Source organism: Vombatus ursinus, unplaced genomic scaffold (genome assembly GCF_900497805.2).
Source record: "Vombatus ursinus unplaced genomic scaffold, bare-nosed wombat genome assembly UNPS02015098.1, whole genome shotgun sequence".
Lineage (NCBI taxonomy): Eukaryota > Metazoa > Chordata > Mammalia > Diprotodontia > Vombatidae > Vombatus > Vombatus ursinus.
In genome coordinates, this window is record NW_020954876.1 from 53,612 (window position 1) to 73,008 (window position 19,397).

The window sequence follows — 19,397 nt, forward strand, 5'->3', positions numbered from 1 at the left end:
AGGGAGGGAGAGACAGAGACAGACAGAGAGAGGGATGGAGGGAGAGGGCAGATTCAGCTGAATGGGGTGAAGCTGGATTGCAGAAGGGGGGGGAGGGAGGGAGAGACAGAGACAGAGAGAGGGATGGAGGGAGAGGGCAGATTCAGCTGAATGGGGTGAAGCCGGACTGCAGAAGGGGGGGGGGGGGGGGGAGAGACAGAGACAGACAGAGAGAGGGATGGAGGGAGAGGGCAGATTCAGCTGAATGGGGTGAAGCCGGACTGCAGAAGGGGGGGGGGAGGGAGGGAGAGGGAGAGACAGAGAGGATAGAAAGAGGGGGGCGGCACTGGCTTTTCGGGGTGTGGCTGACCCCCACCCCCAAGACGACCCAGCCCAGCAGCTGATCTGGGCTGGGGGGATCCCGCAGACAGAGGGGAACTCTTCTCGCCCCCCCCCATCTCCCAGCCCGGGGTCACCCCCACCTTTCTGCCCTCCCCCCCCCGTTCTCACGGCCCCAGCCCCAGGCTGGGCCAGCCCCCCGCGCCCCTCACCCAACCAGACCCCTGTAAAGCGCTCAGCACGGCGCGGGGCACACAGTAGGCCTTCAGGAAATGCTTCCTCCCTGTCTCACCCGGACTATCCCTCTTAAGTGGGCAGAGAAGGGCACAGAGAACGCCCCCCTCCTGGACAATCACGGCCGGACAGAGCCGGACGAGGGGAGGCCACCTCACGGACTGACCCCCCGCGGCTCCGGGGAAGGCGAGGGACCCTCTTCTGGGGGTCCGAGTGCGAAGACCGCGCAGGACTTCCCGCTCACGCTCTCCGTCAGCCAGTCAATCGACAAACATGGCTGAAAGGCCCGCCGTGGTGTGCCGGACGCTGACGGGGCCAAAGGGGAACGGACCCCTCCCGGGGACCTTTCGTGGGCGGGGAGGGGGCTGGGGGCTGAGCGATCGGAGGGCCAACGCATGGATTAAGCACCGACTGTGTACACACCGGCACCCCACGCACAACGAGGTCCGGGGAGGGCGGCCACGCGGTGGGATGGGCAGCCGGGGGCGGGTGGGGAAGCGCCGAGTTCAAATCCTGCCGCAGACACAGCGGCTGCGCGGCCCTGGGCCAGCCGCTGAACCTCTGCCGGCCTCAGTTTCCTCAACTGTAAAATGGGGGTGCTATCACGACCGAAGCGTCGAGCACAGCGTCCGGCACACCGCAGGCGCCCCCTCGGGCTTGGGGAGCCGAGCGGGGAGGGGGCGGACGTGGCGGAGAGCTCGCTGGGGCCGCGAGCCCCGGGCGGCGCCCTCTCCACTCACCCAGCAGGGCTGCTTCTCCCGCCGGCCTCCAGCTCAGGGCGCTCACTGAGGGGGCGGGGGGACAGAGGCGCCTCTGATTGGCCGAGGCCGCTCCCGGACTGTCCAATGGGCACAGCCGCTGGCGGAAGAGGCGGAGCCCGACGCCACACCGCGAAGGCCCACGGGGGGCGGGGCCGAGACCCAGGGCCGGGAGCGCCGCCGCCTCCTCCGCCCTCGGGCTCGGCCTCGGCCTCGGTCCGGCCAGGGACGCCGGACTGCCGGACTCGGCCCCGGGGCGGCCGACGCGCAGTAGAGCCAGGGAGGCCGGGAGCACGGCAGAGACCGGAAGGGGCTGACGACAGCCGGGCCGCGGGGCGGAAGTGACGTCTGCGCCTTCCTGCCCGCCTCCGCGTCTATGGCAACTGCAGTGATTGGCAGGAGAGCGGGGGGCGGGGCGGGGAATCGGGAGTCCAAGAAGGTCTCTGGTGCCCCCTTGGGGTTGGGCGGCCGTGCTGCGCCCTGGGAGGCCTCCACACTCCAGACTCCAGACCCCAGCCACCCCTCTCAGTGTGCCAGGCGCAGTGCTAGGTCAGGCGAAGGTCAAACAGCCCCTGCCCTCCGGCAGCTTGGATGAGAGGCCTCTGTCAGGGGAATGGAGAGCCGCCTCCACCGACCCACACTGGCTGAAGGACCCTGGATCAGTCCCCTGATCTGGACTGGTCAGAGGGGCACCGTTCCCTTCCGGAAAACTGATGTTCAAGGCCCCTTCTCACCAGCGCTGTGACCCATCTGCTGACCTGGGGAGGGAGCTTCCGTTCTAATGGAGGAGCTAACATGTCAATAACTGTGTACAAACAAGACATGAACACAGTCAATGGGAATAACCCAGAGAGGAGGCTGGGCAGACCAGGAAAGAGTGGGGGGAGCCAGGAGGGCTTGGAGGCACCATGGACACCAGAAATGTCATGGAGGGCTTACACCAGGGGGTGGCCGAATGAGCGGAGAGAAGGTAGGGAAAACTTGTGAAGAGGGACGACTTGGAGGGAAAGGTAACGAGTTTGTCCTGGCCGGTGTGTTACGTGTAAGATGGCATCCAGTTGGACCTGTTCACCTGGCAGTCGGTCGTGTGGGACTACAGCTCAGGAGAGAAGAATGTGGCTGGATGTGTAAATATAAGGATCATCTGCAGAGTTGATAATTGAATCCATGAGACCTAATGAGCTCTCCAAACAAAATAGCCTTAAAGGAGAAAAAAGAGCCAAGGGCAAACCCTTGGGGGACACAGACGTTTAGTGGCTATGACACGGATGAGAATCCAGCAAAGGAGACTAAGAAAGATCAGTCACGTAGGGAGGAGAACCAAGAAAAGGCAGCATCATGAAAACCTGGAGAAGAGAGGCTATCCAGGAGGAGGTGATCAACAATGCAAAATGTTACAGAGAGATCCAAGAAGAATCAGGGCTGAGAAAAGGCCATTGGATTTGGAAAGTGAGAAATAATTTGAAGACAGCAGTGACAGCTGAGTGATCAATCAATCAATAAACCTTTTTTAAGTGCCTTCTATGTGCCAGGCACTTGGCTAAATGCTGGGAATACAAAAAGAGGCGAAAGACAGTAACGGGAATGGAAACCAAACTGCAAAAGGAAAGAAGAGGCAGAAGAGAGGAGGGAGTGTAGATGGCTGTCTCAGGTTCAGTTCAAAAAGGGAAGATACAGGATGACAGCTGGCACAGATCAAGAAAGAACTTTTTTGTTGTGGGTTTTTTTTTTTAAGTAGGTGATTTCATATGTGTATGTATGTATGTATGCATTCTTTTCCCCCAATTATATGTTAAAACAATCTATTTTTTAACGTTATTTAAAGTTGTGAGTTCCAAATTCTATCCTCTCTCCCTGAGATAACAAACAATCAGATTTAGGTCATTCATGTACAATTATGTAAAACATTTCCATATTAGTAATTTTCCACAAGAAGACTTGAATAAAAGAAAAAAATGAAAGAAAATGAAAAATAGCATGCTTCCGTCTATGTTCAAACGATATCAGTTCTTTCTCTGGAGGTGGATAGTAAGTGTCATCATTAGTTCTTTGGGTTTCTTTTAGATCATTGCAGTGCTGAGAATAGCTAAGTTGTTTACAATTCTTCATCGAACAATATTCTTCTTACTGTGTACAATGTTCTTCCGGTTCTGTTCACTTCATTATGCATTAGTTCATGTAAGCTTTTCCCCATTTTTCTGAAATCATCCTGCCTGTCATTTCTTATAGCACAGCAATATTCCATTACGTTCACATACCACAACTTGTTCAGCCATTCCCCAATTGATGGGTATCCCTCCGATTTCCAGTTCTTGGCCACCACAGAAAGAGCTTCTATAACTATTTTTTGTACAAATAGGTTCTTTCCCCCTTTTTTATGTCTTTGGGATATAGACTTAGTAGTGATATTGCTGGATCACAGGGTATGCAGTTTGATAGCCCTTTGGGCATAGTTCCAAATTGCTCTCTACAATGGTTGGATTAGTTGACAACTCCACCAACAGTGCATTAGTGTCCCAGTTTTCCCACATCCCTTCCAACATCCATCATTTTCCTTTTTTTGTTATATTAGCCAATCTGATAGGTATGAGGTAGTACCTCAGAGTTGTTGTAATTTGCATTTCCAAGAGGAGGCTTTGGAAATATGTGAAAGACAGGTGTGTTCATAGGCAAGAAGCAAGGATCCAGAAAATAGGGAGAGATTGGAGACTGATGAATCGGGATAATAATAACTAGCATGTATCTTGTGGTTTTGAGGTTTTAAAGAGCTTAACATGTGCTGACTCATTTGATCCTTACAACAACCCTGGCAGAGAAGTGCTACTTATCCTCATTTTCTAGATAGAAAACAGGGCCAGAGAAATTACCCAGGGTCACACAGTTGTGTGAGGCAGGTTTTGAAGTCAAGTTTTCCTGAGTCCAAATCTAATACTCTATACCTGAGCCACTGGAAAATACACGAATGCATGGGATCAAGGGTGCATGACACAGAGAAGGTCCCCCTTTCCATGTGATGAGAGGGAAGGAGGAGATAGTGGGAGAAGATGTTTGAGTACTATGAGATAAGGAGAAGGAACTCCCAGGAAATGGCCCCAGTGAAGCAGTTTTTCATGGAAGACTGAGGCAAGGTCCCTAGTGACAGGTTAGACCGGGAGTTCTATGGGAGGTTTGAAGCCAGTCAAGGCCTAGAATAGGAGGTGTGCAGAGTGGGTAGCGAATCAATTTAGGGAGGGGAAAGGATTGCCTTGATGCAGCAAGGGCCCTGTTGAGATTACGTAGCACAACTCTGTGGGGGACCCAGTCAGGATGGCTTTCTGAGTTTGTCCAGCTCCATTTAGCTTGCATGAATATGCGTGGAGACAGCTGGAGAGCAGTCCAGGGCTGGTTGGTGACGGGACAAGACACAAGGGAGTCCAAAGTACAGACGGTGTGGAACTGAACCGCTCCCCAAGAAGTAAGGATCGAGGGGGGACGAGAATATAGCAAGTGCAGGGAGAGTGGGGAACTTGGCTGGGGGAGAACTAAAGCAGAGGGAAAGATGGAATACAACATATGATCAAACCAAGTTGATGAACAAGTACAACATGGAGAGAATTAGGAAGGTCAGGATGTGGCCATCTCTATAGGGAATAGGGAGGGAAAGGACTACGCATTTATGTGACACCTAAGGGGTATACGAGTGTTCAAGGACACCTCATACCTCTGGAGTGAGGACCGGTGTTCCTTTACCAAGAAAGTCCCACAGTAGAAAATCTCACTAGGAGCCCAGGGAACCCAGAAGATCGACCCGTCCAGCAGGCACCGTGAAGAGCTCAGTGGCTTAGTGACCAATCTAACCTTGACCAGCAGGACCAACCTGTTCTAGTATGGAAGTAATCCAATGACTGAGTGTCGTGTCTGGTCCAATCCAGAAACATCTGTGCCCTTTGGGCAAACAACCTGCCCAGTCCAGCCCAGCTGCAGCCCTATCAGGCCACTATCAGGCCTGAGAGGCCCTGTTCTTATGTCTTCTGTATAACTATGACCTCTCACTGGGGCTTCACCTCATTCCATCCCAAAGGCAGTGCCTCTGGCCCTGGGACATCCACACACTTCCACCTTCACAACCCGGTAGCATTTCAGTTACTGGGGAGGCAGGTGGCAATGTCAAAGAAACTAAACAAAATTGAGGAATGTTAAAGGAACGTTACCATTCTGATGACAGATTCATATGTATTTATTTGATCAAAGATTATTTTAATTTATAATTTTTATTAACCAATGTGCATGAATGGGTTTGTACGTAAATGTGTACAAGCAACATGTTTTGATGGACAGTCTTGGAGTCTGAAAGCCCTGGGTTCCCTGCCCCTGATGCTACTGGTTGAATGACTACAGACAAACCACTTAACCTCTGAGTGTCCCAGTCAGTGTTCTCAGCCTATAAGTTACAAATTGTTGATGTGCATTGGCTTCTCTTTTAGGAGTCTCCTATGCTGTAAAATCACTGTTCCAGGCTGGAAAAACATACAGATTATAGTTTATATACACAAACACATACATGGAAAAATAATATAGATTTAGGTAGAAACAGATATAAAGATACAGATATATGGAGAGGTAGCATGACGTACTGGGTTGAGAGCTGGCCTCTGAGTCAGGAAGATCTGGATACATGTCTGACCTCTGACACAGACCAACGTGTGAACCGAGACAAACCACCTGACCTCTCAGTGTTCAAGGCAACTCTCTAAGACTGCTAGCTGCAGAGAAGGTGCCAACATGCATTGGTAGAAAAAGCTCCTCGCCTGGAGCTCCTTACACTGATGAAATTACAGGTCCAGAAAAAAATAGAAATAGAAATGTGGATATATAGAAATATGCATATATGTACATAGAGTGCATAGCTAAATAGATAGGATAAAAATCTAGACCCTTCTGTCAGATGCTCTATCCTGATATGAAGAGCTTGGATTTGAGGGACCTCTCGTGGGAATTAGAACTACCCAATCTGCAAGAAAAACCACTGAGGCAAAGCTCTAAGCCAATGGTTCTTCATTAAAGGGCCCATAGTCCTCTCTAATGAAGTGGAAGCCAGACGGTCTGAGATACCCCCGGTCCCCAGGACACTGTTTTTATATGGTTTGCTAGCCAAATAGGCAAAAGAGGCATGGCAAAATGCAGAATCTTGTTCGTTGATAGACCTTGCTCTTGAGGGCCAAAAACGACACATCACCAAGGGGGTCACAGGTTGGGTGAAGCACGGAGCATCTCCACTGACCAAGGGGTCACAGGATGGTCATAAGATGGTCACCTGTTCATGTGGGACGAGACAGCAGCCCAGAGGTACAAAAATCAGCTGGGAGACTTTCCAAAGAAAGAAGGCATCCTGTCCATGCTGGGTTTGGACATGGAATTTAAATAAGACAGGATGGAGATTTAAAACCAAATCTCACTGGGAGCACTTGGGGAATTTCTGTAGTGCAGGGCCCATCATCACATCTTCCCCTCCTGGTTGAAACTCACCAAAACTGTTCCACTGAAATAAAGAAGCCAAGTGTCATCCGAACAAATTCTTGACGTAGCCCTGCACTCGGCTGCAAAAAAACAAAAATAGGTTCTCTCTGTGGCCGAGAACCCAGAACTTTGGTCTTCGCCCTGCTAATACAGTTTGGGGCGCACAGGGAGGACCAGCACCTCTGGTGTGAGGGCTGACCGAGCCCTCTTCAGGGCCGCTCAGCCACCTTTCTTGTCTAGCTGGCACTCAGCTCACTCATGGCTCCAAGAAGCTGTAGCATATGCAATGGCCACACACCACTAAACCAACTTGGCAGATGGCTAAACCAGGCTGAGGGTAACTGAGGGGCCTCAAATCCATCGGTGAGTTAGGGGTGTCTACCCCAAGCATGTGAAGAGCGCCCCAATGGAAGGGAGCAGATGAGAACAACGACCATGAGGGCAGCCAAAGCAGGCGCTGTCGAGCACCACGAGCGTGGTCAGACACTGAAGACGCCACAGTCTCCGATGCGTCCCGGCCATCACCAGTCATCTTGACCTTTGTCCTGTCACTAGACTCTGATGACTCTGGAAGAGAAAGTGAGATAGACAACTGCTCACAACTCTGCCTCCCTTCAACTCACCAAGTCGAGACGTCACCTTGTGACATCACTGGTCCTTTTTGAAAACAAAGGAGAAACAATGACGTTTACAAATATTATTTCCTTTAATCCTCACAACCCCACAAGGTAGGTGTGATGATGATCCCCACTTTACAGCTGAGGAAACTGAGGCCAACAGGGTTAAGTGACTTTCCCAGGGTCACACAGCTAACAAGTCTCTGAAGCCAAACAGAGACTCATTCTCCTGACTCCAAGTCCGAGCTCTGTCCCTGCACCACCAGCTGTCTACAGCTGACAAGGAGTGGAAGAGGAGGTCGTGGGAAATGAATAAGTTGTGCAACTGGGAGGTGAGGATGTCGAGGAGCTTCAGTGTATGTGCTGAATTCCCCGAGTGTGAGGGGAGGCAGACCAAGCTGGCACTGACTCACCAAGTAAGGAAGGGAAGTGGCCTGAGGAGGTAAGTCACCCGAATTGGCTGATGAATCTGGAGGGAGGAAGGGTCTGGAGTCAAAGGGCAACGGGTAATGGAAGAGGGGGCCAGGAACACAGGGTCGTGGGGAGGGCTCCGGCGCAGTGAGAGCCAGGGGATGGCAGGAGTGGGGATGAAAGAAGTGTTTTGTTTTGAATTATGGAGCACAGTGGAAGGGGTAGGAGATCTGGAGTGAGCACTGGCAGGGTCCTGTGGAAGAGGCTGGGTGTGAGGCAGGGGGTGGGTGGGATTGGACACTGGGGTTTGTCTCTCAGTAGCTGGGGTTTCAATCCGTGCGGTGGGGAGAGAATAGGAGCGTGTGAGTTGAGGCGTGCGTCCAGGTAGAGTATCGGTGACTGGAGAGAGACCCATGGATGGAGGCTGGTGCTAAGGCCCCCCTCACAGTCTGACCTCCTAGCGAGTGGTGATGTGTTCTGTGAGGCTTTATTTTAAACTAAGCACTTAACAGAGAGGAAAAGCGAGGATGAAGAGAATAAGCAGGTAGATAAATAAAAGAAATGATATCAAGCAAAACTCTAAAACCAGGGTGAGATTAACAAAGAGAAGACGCTATAAAGGGAGGGAGGGCCTCAGGGGTGGGGAACCTGTGCCTCAAGGCCACACGTGGCCTTCTAGGGGTTTGGACCCAGTCTAAGTTTGACAGAACAAATCCTTTCATGAAGGGGATTTGGTCTGTGAAGTTTGGATTCAGCCAAAGGGCTGCACTTGAGGACCTAGAGGGCCAGATGGCCTCAAGGCCTCAGGTTTCCCACCCCTGGCTATGAGAATAAGAATACATCAAAGGAGATTAAGCAAAATTAAACTAATCATAAGGTACACATCAAGGTACTGATTCAAAATAGGAAGGGAAAAAATTCTGATAATAAAACAATGCTGGAGACACAAGTGGAGGAAAGCATAAACCCAACTTTCATCATTTTAAATGTAAGTGGATCAAAGAAGCCGATGAAATGAGGGTGACAATGGATGAGAAAGTTAATTTCCACACTATGTTGTTTACAAAAACACACCTAAAAAGTAAAGACAATCATAGAACAAAAATGAGAGGCTGTAACAAAATGTACTATGCATCAAATAAATCTCAACCAGCTAATCTTACAAAGCAAATATAAAAAGAATTGATATTATCCCGAAGAGAACCACAGACAACATGACAATATCAGTATTAAATTCACTTGCTTCAAATAGTATAAGATCTAAATTCATCAAGGAAAAATCAACTGAATTACAAAAAGACTCAATGACAACATCAACCTCACAACTTCATGCCATATACCACAACAAATTCAAAATGGATACAGAACAGTCTAGATGATGCCATTTTTAAAAAGAAACAGCTCATGATACTGTGCACAGCTATGGGGGGAGGGGCGGCAGGGTAGAGGAAAGGGAAGGAGGTGGTGAATTCTTAACCAAATGAGAGGTAGGCAATTAGAAATGACAAAACTGATACTTAGGATTATATCAAACTGAAAAGCTTTTGCATGAACAAAATTAATACAACTAGGATGTAAAAGAGAAGTAGGTGACTGGAAAAATATCTGTTATCAAGTAGTTCTGATAAGAGTTTCATATCCAAGATATATAGACAACAAAAATATATGAGAACAAAAGCCATTCCCAAATAGAGTAGCAGTCAAAGAATGTGAACAGTTTTCAAAAAAAATTACAAACTGTCTATAACCTAGGAAAGAAAGTTCCAAATCAGAGGCAGCTAAGTGGCACAGTGGATAGAGCACTGGCCCTGGAGTCAGGAGGACCCGAGTTCAAATCCGGCCTCAGACACGTAACACTCACTAGCTGCGTGACTCTGGGCAAGTCACTTAACCCCAATTGCCTCACCAAAAAAAAAAAAAAGTTCCAAATCACTTAACAATAAGGCAAATGTGAACAGTATAATGGACCAATGACTCCATGAGACAACAAGAAATACTTTATAACAAAAGCCTGGAAAAAATCAAAGAAAATATAAGGTGTCTTATAGCAAAAATAACTGACCTAGAAAACAGAATCCAGGGGGAAAAGATTTAAGAATCACTGATTGAAAACTATGACCAAAAAAAGAGCTTAGACACAGTATTTAAAGAAATCTTAAAAGCCAAAGTGCAAAGTGGAAATAGAAAAAATACATATATTACCACCTGAAACTTCAAAATGAAAACTCCCAGGAATACTATAGCCAAAATCCAGAGCTTTCAGCAACATGCCCCCCCCCCCCAAAAAATACTCTAAATAACCAAAAAGAAAGAATCCAAGTACTGAAGACCCAAGTCAGGATCACATATGATTTCACAGCCACCACTACAAAGATTCAGAGAGCTTAGAACACAGTATTCCAAAAGGCAAAGGACGCTTACAACCAAGAATAGGTTGCCTAGTAAAATTGAGCATAATCCTATGGAGGAAAATGTACCTTTAATGAGAGAGAAACGTTCCAGGCATTCCTGATGAAAAAGGCCAGTGCTGGACAGAAACTCTGAAGTTCAAACACTAGAGTTAAGAGAAACATAAAAAGCAAATATGAATGAACCATCGTGAAGGACTGAAGGATTAACTGCTTACATTCTATTATGGGAAGATGAAACATGTGCCCTCCCAAAAAAATAATCTTATCATTATCAGGAGTCATAGAGTCTACTTAGACAGAAGGCCTGAATATGTTTCTGTTATATCCTGATAATCTTAAAAGAACTGAGGGGAAGAAGAAGGCACTAGAGGGAGAAAAGGAGAGGAAGGTTAGAGAAATTCTCTTCTGTGTAAGTAGAAATCTATACACACAAGGAGGTGGGGCAGGGACACTTGAACCTCACTCTTATCTGAACTGGTCAAAAGAAGAAAGATACATAAACACACACAGAGTTGAGTACAGACATATTTCACTCACCAGAGAAAGAAGAGGCAAAAGGGAAAAGAAAACTAGTCCTAAATAAAACAAACGTCAAGATGAACAAAAATATTTATAACAGATTTTTGTGATAGCAAGGAATTGGAAACTGAGGGGATGCCCATCAACTGAGGAACGGCTGGGAAAGCACAAGAGCATCACGCATTATCAAGAACCCGTGGAAGCACGCTGTCAGGAAACTGAGGTAAAGCACTGATGGTCCTCTCCGGGCCACCAACATCTGCCAAATTTGGCTGCCCAGAGAAGTTTATCAGTATTGAAAACCTAGAGAAGAGACTGTTGAGGAGGAGGAGGTGATCAACAGTGGAGAAAGCCATAGAGAGCTCAAGGAAAATGATGACTGAGAAAATGCCACTGTATCTAGTAATTAAGGATGATGATGGAGGTGGTGGTGGTGACGATCTCACAACAATGTACTGCTCACCACGGCAGGGAAATCTTCAGAAATCATTTCATCCCTAAATCAAGATCAGATGAAATAAGAAACCAAAAGGAAAATAAAAGTCACCAAGTTGTCAACAAGCATTTTATTAATCAATTATGGTGCGCCAATCACATGGTGCTGGGGATACAAAAAAAAGGGCAAAAGACAGCCCGTACCCTCCAGGAGCCCACAGTGTCTAATGGGGGAGACAGGGAGCAAACAACTACGTACAAACAGGAAATAGAGAGAGGATGAATTGGAAATCATCTTAGAGGGAAGGCACGCAATCAAGGAAGACCAGGGCAGCCTCGTGCAGAAGAGACTTTAATTGAGACTTGAAAGAAGCCAGGGAAGGCAGAAAGCAAGGAGGAGGAGGAAGAGTATTCCAAGTATGGGAGACAGCCGCTGTAAAGAGTCGGAATCAGGAGATGCAGTGTCTGGCGTGAGGAACGAGGCGGCCAGCGTCCCTGGATCCTGGAGAACATTAGGCCACTGTGAAACATTGCTGCACGCTGCAAAAACTGAGGAGTTACCAAATGCCGAGCAAGAAAAGACCTGGCTGATAGAATAATATACCATAAACTTGCCAACTTTCATGGACTGACAGAAAACCAACCTCCTTCCACAGATATAAGCTTCAAAACATCCTGGCAAACTCCACAAATAAACTGGTGTATATTCCATAGAAAACGAGGTGCATGTTATCCGTCTTTCTCTCTGCTTACCAGACTGGTCCCAAAGATGTTTTCAGTGATTACAAAGAAAATGAATTTAATCCCAATATTCTTGTTCAAGCGATGGTCATTTGTTCCACCAGCCAAAAAAAAAAAAATGCACAGAACATTAAATACAGAATAATAGAGCTATAACTTGTCTATGAAACATTATGTGTGTGTATATACATACATGGAAATAATACTGGGATAGCGACTTGTCTGTTTCTGTCTGAAACCCACTCAAAAAGATTAGAATAAGGCAATGATCATAAGAAAAGCACATTAAGCAATAAAGGTATGAAACTATGTGATCTATCACTACAGGGTACCAGGTACCTAGAAAGACACAATCAGGTGGCCAAGATGATACACCAGCATATTACTGTCCTTTACTTTCTATACTACAAATACAAACCCCAAGTTTTCCTTGAGAATTTAGCAAATACACTGAACTGGAAAAGAAGTAGCATTTCTGACAAAACTGTTGCCTACTACAGGAAGTGAAGGGAAACAAGCATTTATTAAGTGCCTACTGCATGCCAGACAATATGCTAAGCGCTATTTACAAATATCTCATTTGACTGTCACAACAACCCTACAGAGTAGGTGCTACTATTTCCATTTTATAATTGAGGAAACTGAGGCAGACAGGATAAGTGACTTACCCAGGGTCACATAAGTAGTATCTGAGGCCAGGTGCCAATCAACATGATATAACATTTGCCCATGACAGTTTAAAAACAGTATTTTTAGCAGTTGACACATACTAGTCATAATCTCCCAAGTACATGGAATGAAAGTTTCCGAAAGGAACCAGGACAGGACACAGGCCAGCCCTGGAGTCCTTTCTGTTCCTGGAGTCATCGCATAAAATGTTTCTGTGTCCAAAGAGGAGCTTACATTGAATAAGAATTCAATTACAATGAGCAGTCATGTGACTGAGTCCACAGAACAGAAAAGACTGACAGAGGAGTGTGCCACTTCTCCTTGGCCTGCTTCTATCGGAACTCCATCAAAAACAGACAAGGGAATGATGAAAACAGGAAGGTCGTCCCTGCCGTGCTTCCTGTTACTGTGGCTGTCCCACCTGGCCTACAGAAGAACTCAGACCAATTACATTTAACACCAAAAAACAGTTATTTCAACAACCTAAGAAAGAGGTGCGGCATTTTAAAAGACTATTAAGTAGGATGGCCAATTGTCCCAGAACTGTTAACATGGAGTACTGGGTTATTTACCATGTTAAGGAACTCTCATACATTACTCAGGAGCCTGGTGCACTGGAAAGAACCCTGGATCAGGAAGCGGATGACCTGAATTCAAATCCTGCCTCTTAATACGTACAACCTCTGTGATCTTGAGCAAGTCACTTAATCTCTCTGGGCTTCAGTTTGCTCATCAGGACACTAAAGCAGTTGCATCAGATGAGGTTTCTTCCAACTATAAATCTAGGAACCTATGAATTTCACATATCTATTACATTCCCAAGTTACTTCACCACTCTAAGTCATCTTGGGTTGAAGAAATTCTATGTTCTAGGGGAAGGCCTTCTTACATGTTTAAGGTTCTCTCCAGCATGAATTTTCTGATGTCTAGTGAGGTGTGGTCTCCAGTAAAAGGCCTTCCCACATTCATTACATTCATATGGTTTTTTCCCAGAATGAGTTCTCTGGTGCCGATTAAGTTCTGTGCTCTGACAGAAAGCTTTCCCACATTCATTACATTTATAAGGTTTTTCTGCAGTATGAGTTCTCCGTTGTCTAGTAAGTTCTGTGTTCCGGGAAAAGGCTTTCCCACATTCATTACATTTATAAGGTTTGTCTCCAGTATGAATTTTTTGGTGTCTAGTAAGGTCTGGTTTCCGGCAGAAGGCTTTTCCACATTCATTACATTTATAAGGTTTTTCGGTAGTATGAATTGTCTGATGTCGAGTAAGGTGTGAATTCTGGTGAAAGGCCTTTCCACATTCATAACATTCATAAGGTTTCTCTCCAGTATGAATTCTCTGGTGTGATTAAGGTGGAACTGTAGTGGAAAGCCTTCCCACATTCAGAGCATTCATAACGTTTCTCTCCTGTATGAGTCCTCTGGTGTTGAATAAGCTCACTGCTCCAGTGAAAGGCCTTCCCACATTCATTATATTCATAAGGTTTGTCTCCACTATGAATTTTCTGATGATGTGTAAGGTGTGAGCTCCAGTGGAAGGCCTTCCCACATTCATAACATTCAAAAGGTTTCTCTCCAGTATGAATCCTATGATATTGAAGAAGACATGAGCTATAGCGCAATATCTTCCCACAGTCACTGCATTTATAAGATTTTTCTCCTGTATGAGTTCTCTGATGTTGAACAAGCTCACTGCTCCAATGGAAAGCCTTCCCACATGCATTACATTCATAAGTTTTCTCTCCACTATGAATTTTCTGATGATGACTAAGATGAGACTGCTATTGGAAGGCCTTCCTACATTCACTGCATTCATAAGGTTTCTCTCCACTATGAATTCTTTGGTATTGAATAAACTCACTGTTCCGGTTTAAGGCCGTTCCACATTCACTGAGAAGATTTCTCTCCAGGATGAATTCTAAGATGCCAAGTAAATTCTGCCTTCAGACGGAAGGCTTTGAAACATCTTTGACACTCATAAGGTTTCTCTCTAAAACATGTACTATGTTCTTCCATAAGTTCTAAATTACAACTGAAGGATTTCACACATTCATTACACTTAGAAAACATCTTTGAGCAGATTCTCTTACATTTCCTTAGACCTGAATACAGCCTGGGACTCTTCTTGTGTTTCTCATATTCAAAGAGACTCTTTCCAGCAATTACTTTCTGTGATGTTAAAAGGACTGGCTCACACCCAAAGCTTCTGTCACGTGGATTACATTCACGACCTTTCACTTGATGAGATGATTTCCTTTGGATGATGACTTGTCTCAATTGTTTCTCCTGCTTCTCTGGCAAGTTCCCTAACCTGGCATCCCGCTCCCAGGCTTTTCCCAACATGGAGACACAGGAACCATCCCCTCTGAGTCTTTTGTGGGGGAGTTCTTCTATCCAAATGCCAAGCTTTGGGGGCAACTTCTTGGTTTCAGGCTTACTGGTCCCATATGAAAGAAAAAAAAACAAAAACACAAGTTCATCTACCCTCCACTCCTATTGCTAGTATATACCTATTTTTTCCCCATTCTTTCTGTCCTTTTCTTGATCTCCTTCCTCGAAATACCCACATAATTGTTCCTTTCATTAACTTGGTTATATATGCAATCTGCATACTGATTTCTCTTTGTTTAATTCCCTCTGATCACTTCTTATAAGGTCTCAGATACTTCTCTGTATTTTTCACATTTCTGATTTCTTACACTACAATAATATTCTTTTAAATTCAAACAGCGCAATTTTCTAGCCAATCTTCATTCAACAGATACATAAGTAGTTTTTGGTTTTTCACAACATAAACAATGAAGCTAGGAATATTATTTTGTGCACATAGGCCTTTCTACTAATCCCCTTCTTAGGATACAGTCCTAGTATAATGATCACTGGATTAGAAAGTATGAAAAATTTTATAGCTTTAACGCCATTATTCTTAAAAGAATAAACCAAATCATAGCTCTACTCTACCAGAGTATAATAGCATACCTGTTTTTACATAGCAGCACCAATACATAATTTTATTCCTTCAAAGTTTCTATTGTGACTTAATGAGTGTTGGGATTTTATCTCCAAATTGTTTTAATTTTCAGTTCTCTGATTATTTCAAAGTTGGAACACTTGCTCCGTGACTATTAATTACCCCAGTCTGTAGCAACACTTGGACCACTTATCTACAAAGGAACAGATCTTATTTTGGTAAACTGACGTCAACTCCTTATTACCTGAAATCTTGCAAATCTATTACAATTAGCTTTTATTGGAAAGTAAAAGGGAGAAGAAATTTCCGTATATCTAATAAGGTATATACCAGAGATACACCTTATACTAAGGAGACAAATACTGCTCAGACTAAAACCATGGACACAGGACACAGTTCATAAGAGTTCTGGGCCTAACATCGGGAAGACCTGAGTTCAAACCATGCCTCAGGCACTTACTAGCTCATTGACCTTAGGTATGTCATTTAGCCTCTCTCTGCCTCAGTTTCCTCATCTGTAAAATGATGACACTCGACTGAACCCGAGGTCCCTCCAAGCTCTCAATCTATAATTGTCTGCCTTCCTCACAGTAAAGATCAATCAAGGACAGTAGAATTTGGACATGTTTGGCCAACAGAAAAAATGTGAGCTGCATCTTAAAGACGGGATGCCTGAGAAGAAAAACAAAGACCTGGAGAAGAGAGGAGCACACTGAAGGAGGGACAGAGAGGAGGCCAGGTTTGCTGGATCACAAAGCAGAGGAAAAAGATAGGTCCAATGAGGCTAGAAGTACAGGCCGGGGTCACATCGCATATGACTTTAAAAACTAAAGAAAGAAGTAAATGTCTTACCCTGGAGGCAACTGGTCAAGTAGGGGAGTCAAATGGTCAGATTTGGACTTAAAATTTCCTTTGGCAGCAGTAGGTAGGCTACACTGGAGCAGTGAAAGAGACCAACTATTAGGCTGATGAGGATCTCAACCAACGGAGGCATAGCACGACTGGAAAAAATGATATAAGAGATAGAAACAGTTATAAAGACAGATGTGGGGGTGGAGCCAAGATGGCGGAGAAAAGGCACGGACTCATCTGAGCTCTCCTAAATTTCGCTCTAAACAACTTTAAAATGACTCCTCAAAATGAGTTCTGGAGCAGCAGAACCAACGAAAGGATGTGGTGAAACAATTTCCCAGCCTAAGACAACTTAGAAGGTCAGCAGGAAAAGTCTGTCACGTCAGGAGGAGAGTGGAGTGCAGTCCCATGCAGGCAACATCCCTGGCAAGATGGCAGCAGGCTGCACGCAGGCAAGCCAGCAGGAGGCTTTAGGAAAAACTGAATCAGCAATAGCAGCTTCCGGAATTCTCAACTCACAGACAGTAAGGGGGCTGGACAACTGGTCACGAGATTACAGGGGTCCCTTTGCTGGCACTGGGTTCAGGACTCTGTTGCACTTAACAGAAAGCCTTCAAAAGCGGAAATGGCCAAATGGAAAAAGATATACAAAATTCACTGAAGAAAAGAACACCTTAAAAAGTAGAACTGTCCAAATGGAAAAGGAGGTAGAAAAGCTCACCGAAGAAAATAATTGCTTAAAAATTAGAATTGGGCAAGTGGAAGCTAATGACTCAAGACATCAAGAAATAATGAAACAAAATCAAAAGAATGAAAAAATAGAAGAAGATATGAAATTTCTCATCAGCAAAACAAATGGCCTGAAAAACAGATCAAGGAGAGATCATTTAAGAATGACTGAACTTAAAGCCACAATCAAAAAAAGGGCCTATACATCACCATTCAAGAAATTATCAAGGAAAACTGCCCTGATATTCTAGAACCAGAGGGTTCTATAGAAATAGAAATTGAAAGAATATACCGATTACCTCCTGAAAGAGTTCCCAAAATGAAAACTCCCAGGAATATTATAGCCAAACTGCAGAGCTCCCAGGTCAAAGAGAAAATATTGCAAGCGGCCGGGAACAAACAATTCAAATATTGTGGAGTCACAGTCAAGATAACAAAAGATTTAGGAGCTTCTACATTAAAGGATTAGAGGGCTTAGAAAATGATATTCCAGAGGGCAAAGGACCTAGGATTACAACCAAGAATCACCTATCCAGCAAAACTGAATATAATCATTCAGGGGGAAACAGACATTTAATGAAATGGAAGACTTTCAAGCATTCCTGGTGAAAAGACCAGAGCTGAATAGAAATTTTGCCTTCCAAATACAAGGCCCAAGAGAAGCACAGAAAGCTAAATAAGAAAGAGAAATCATAAGGGACTCAATAAAGTTAAACTGCTTACATTCTTACATGGGAAGATGATACTTAAAACTTCTAAGAAATTTCTCATTATTAGGGCAGTTAGAAGAAGTATACATAGACAGAGGGCACAGTTGTGTGTTCAATATGATGGGATATATAAAAAAAATAAAATTAAGAGGTGAGAAAGAGGAATGCATTGGGAGGAGGAAGGGAGAGGTGGAATGGGGTAAATTATCTCACGAAAGAGCTTTTACAATGGAGGGGATTGTGGGGGAAGTAGCAAGGGTGGGTGGGAAGTACTTGAACCTTACTTTTACCAGAATTGGCTCAAAGAGGGAATAACATAAACACTCAGTTGGATATAGAAATCTACCTTACCCTACAGGAAAGTAGAAGGGGAAGAGGATGAAGAGAAAGTAAAAGAAGTGAGGACAAATCGGGGGAGGCAGTAGTCAGAAGCAAAACACTTTTGAGGATGGACAGGGGGAAAGGAAAGAGAATGATAAACAGGAAAAAAAAACAGGATGGGGGGTTCTCTGATAAAGGCCTCATTTCTCAAACAGAGAACTGAATCAAATTTATAAGAATGAGTCATGATAAATGGTTAAAGGATATCAACAGGAAGTTTTCAGATGAAGAAATCAAAGCTATCGAATCATAGAGAAAAGTGCTCTAAATTACTATTGATTAGAGAAATGCAAATTAAAGCAATTCTGAGGTAGCACTTCATACTAATCAGATTGGCTGATATGACAGAGAAGAAAAATAAAAAATATTGAAGGGGATGTGGGAAAATTGAGACACTAATGTACTTTTGGAGTTGTGAATTGATTCAGTCATTCTGGAGGGCAATTTGGAACTATTACCAAAAGAGCCATAAAATTGTGTATATACCCTTTGACCCAGCAATGCCACCACTAGGTCTGTATCCTAAAGAGATTTTTAAAAAAGAAAAAGAGAGACGGAAAAGGACCCATATGTACAAAAATACTTATGGCAGCTCTTCTGGTGGTGGCAAAAAATTGAAAATTGAGGGAATACCCATCAATTGAGGAATGGCTAAATAAACTATGTATATATGATTGTGATGGAACATTATTGTGGCATCAGAAATGATGAGCAGGATGCTCTCAGAAAAACCTGTAAAGACTTACATGAAGTGATGCAGAATGGAGTGAGCAGAACCAGGAGAACATTGTACACAGTAATAGCAATATGGTATGCTGATCAATTGTGAATGACTTAGCTATCCCCAGCAATACAGTAATCCAAGACAATTTTGAAGGACTCATGATAAAAAATGCTGTCCACCTCCAGAGAAAGAACTGATGGGAGTCTGAACGCAGATCAAAGCAGACTTTTAAAACTTTCAGGGCAGCTAGATGGTGCAGTGGATAGAGCATCCAGGCCTGGAGTCAAGAAGACCTGAGTTCAAATGTGGCCTCAGACACTTACTAGCTGTGTGGCCCTGAGAAAGTCACTTAACTTCAACTGCCTCCAAAAAGATTATCTATCTATCTATCTATCTATCTATCTATCTATCTATCTATCTA

The 19,397-nt window shown here is 44.9% G+C and overlaps 3 protein-coding genes across 6 annotated transcripts in view; all 3 read right to left on the minus strand.

Moving 5' to 3' along the window:
- Positions 1–1,370, minus strand: part of LOC114031184 (zinc finger protein 879-like) — a 15,764-nt gene extending 14,394 nt beyond the window's left edge. For 2 of the 4 annotated variants that reach the window (XM_027846199.1, XM_027846194.1), the window contains exon 1: positions 1,293–1,370. The gene's annotated coding sequence lies outside the window, so the exon portion shown is untranslated. Of the gene's footprint in view, positions 1–610; positions 669–975; positions 1,023–1,292 lie in introns of those variants that run through there. The other 2 variants (XM_027846195.1, XM_027846198.1) reach the window with 2 other exon arrangements.
- A 6,274-nt stretch (positions 1,371–7,644) lies between these two features.
- On the minus strand, positions 7,645–14,496 carry LOC114031213 (zinc finger protein 79-like). Its single transcript, XM_027846239.1, is given in 5 exon segments — positions 7,645–7,699; positions 7,837–7,892; positions 13,499–13,958; positions 13,960–14,376; positions 14,471–14,496. Coding segments are annotated over 5 exon segments (1,014 nt in total).
- Positions 14,497–16,453: 1,957 nt separating this feature from the next.
- Positions 16,454–19,397, minus strand: part of LOC114031214 — a 9,359-nt gene continuing 6,415 nt past the window's right edge. The window contains exon 7 of the mRNA XM_027846240.1: positions 16,454–16,581. The gene's annotated coding sequence lies outside the window, so the exon portion shown is untranslated. The remainder of the gene's footprint in view (positions 16,582–19,397) is intronic.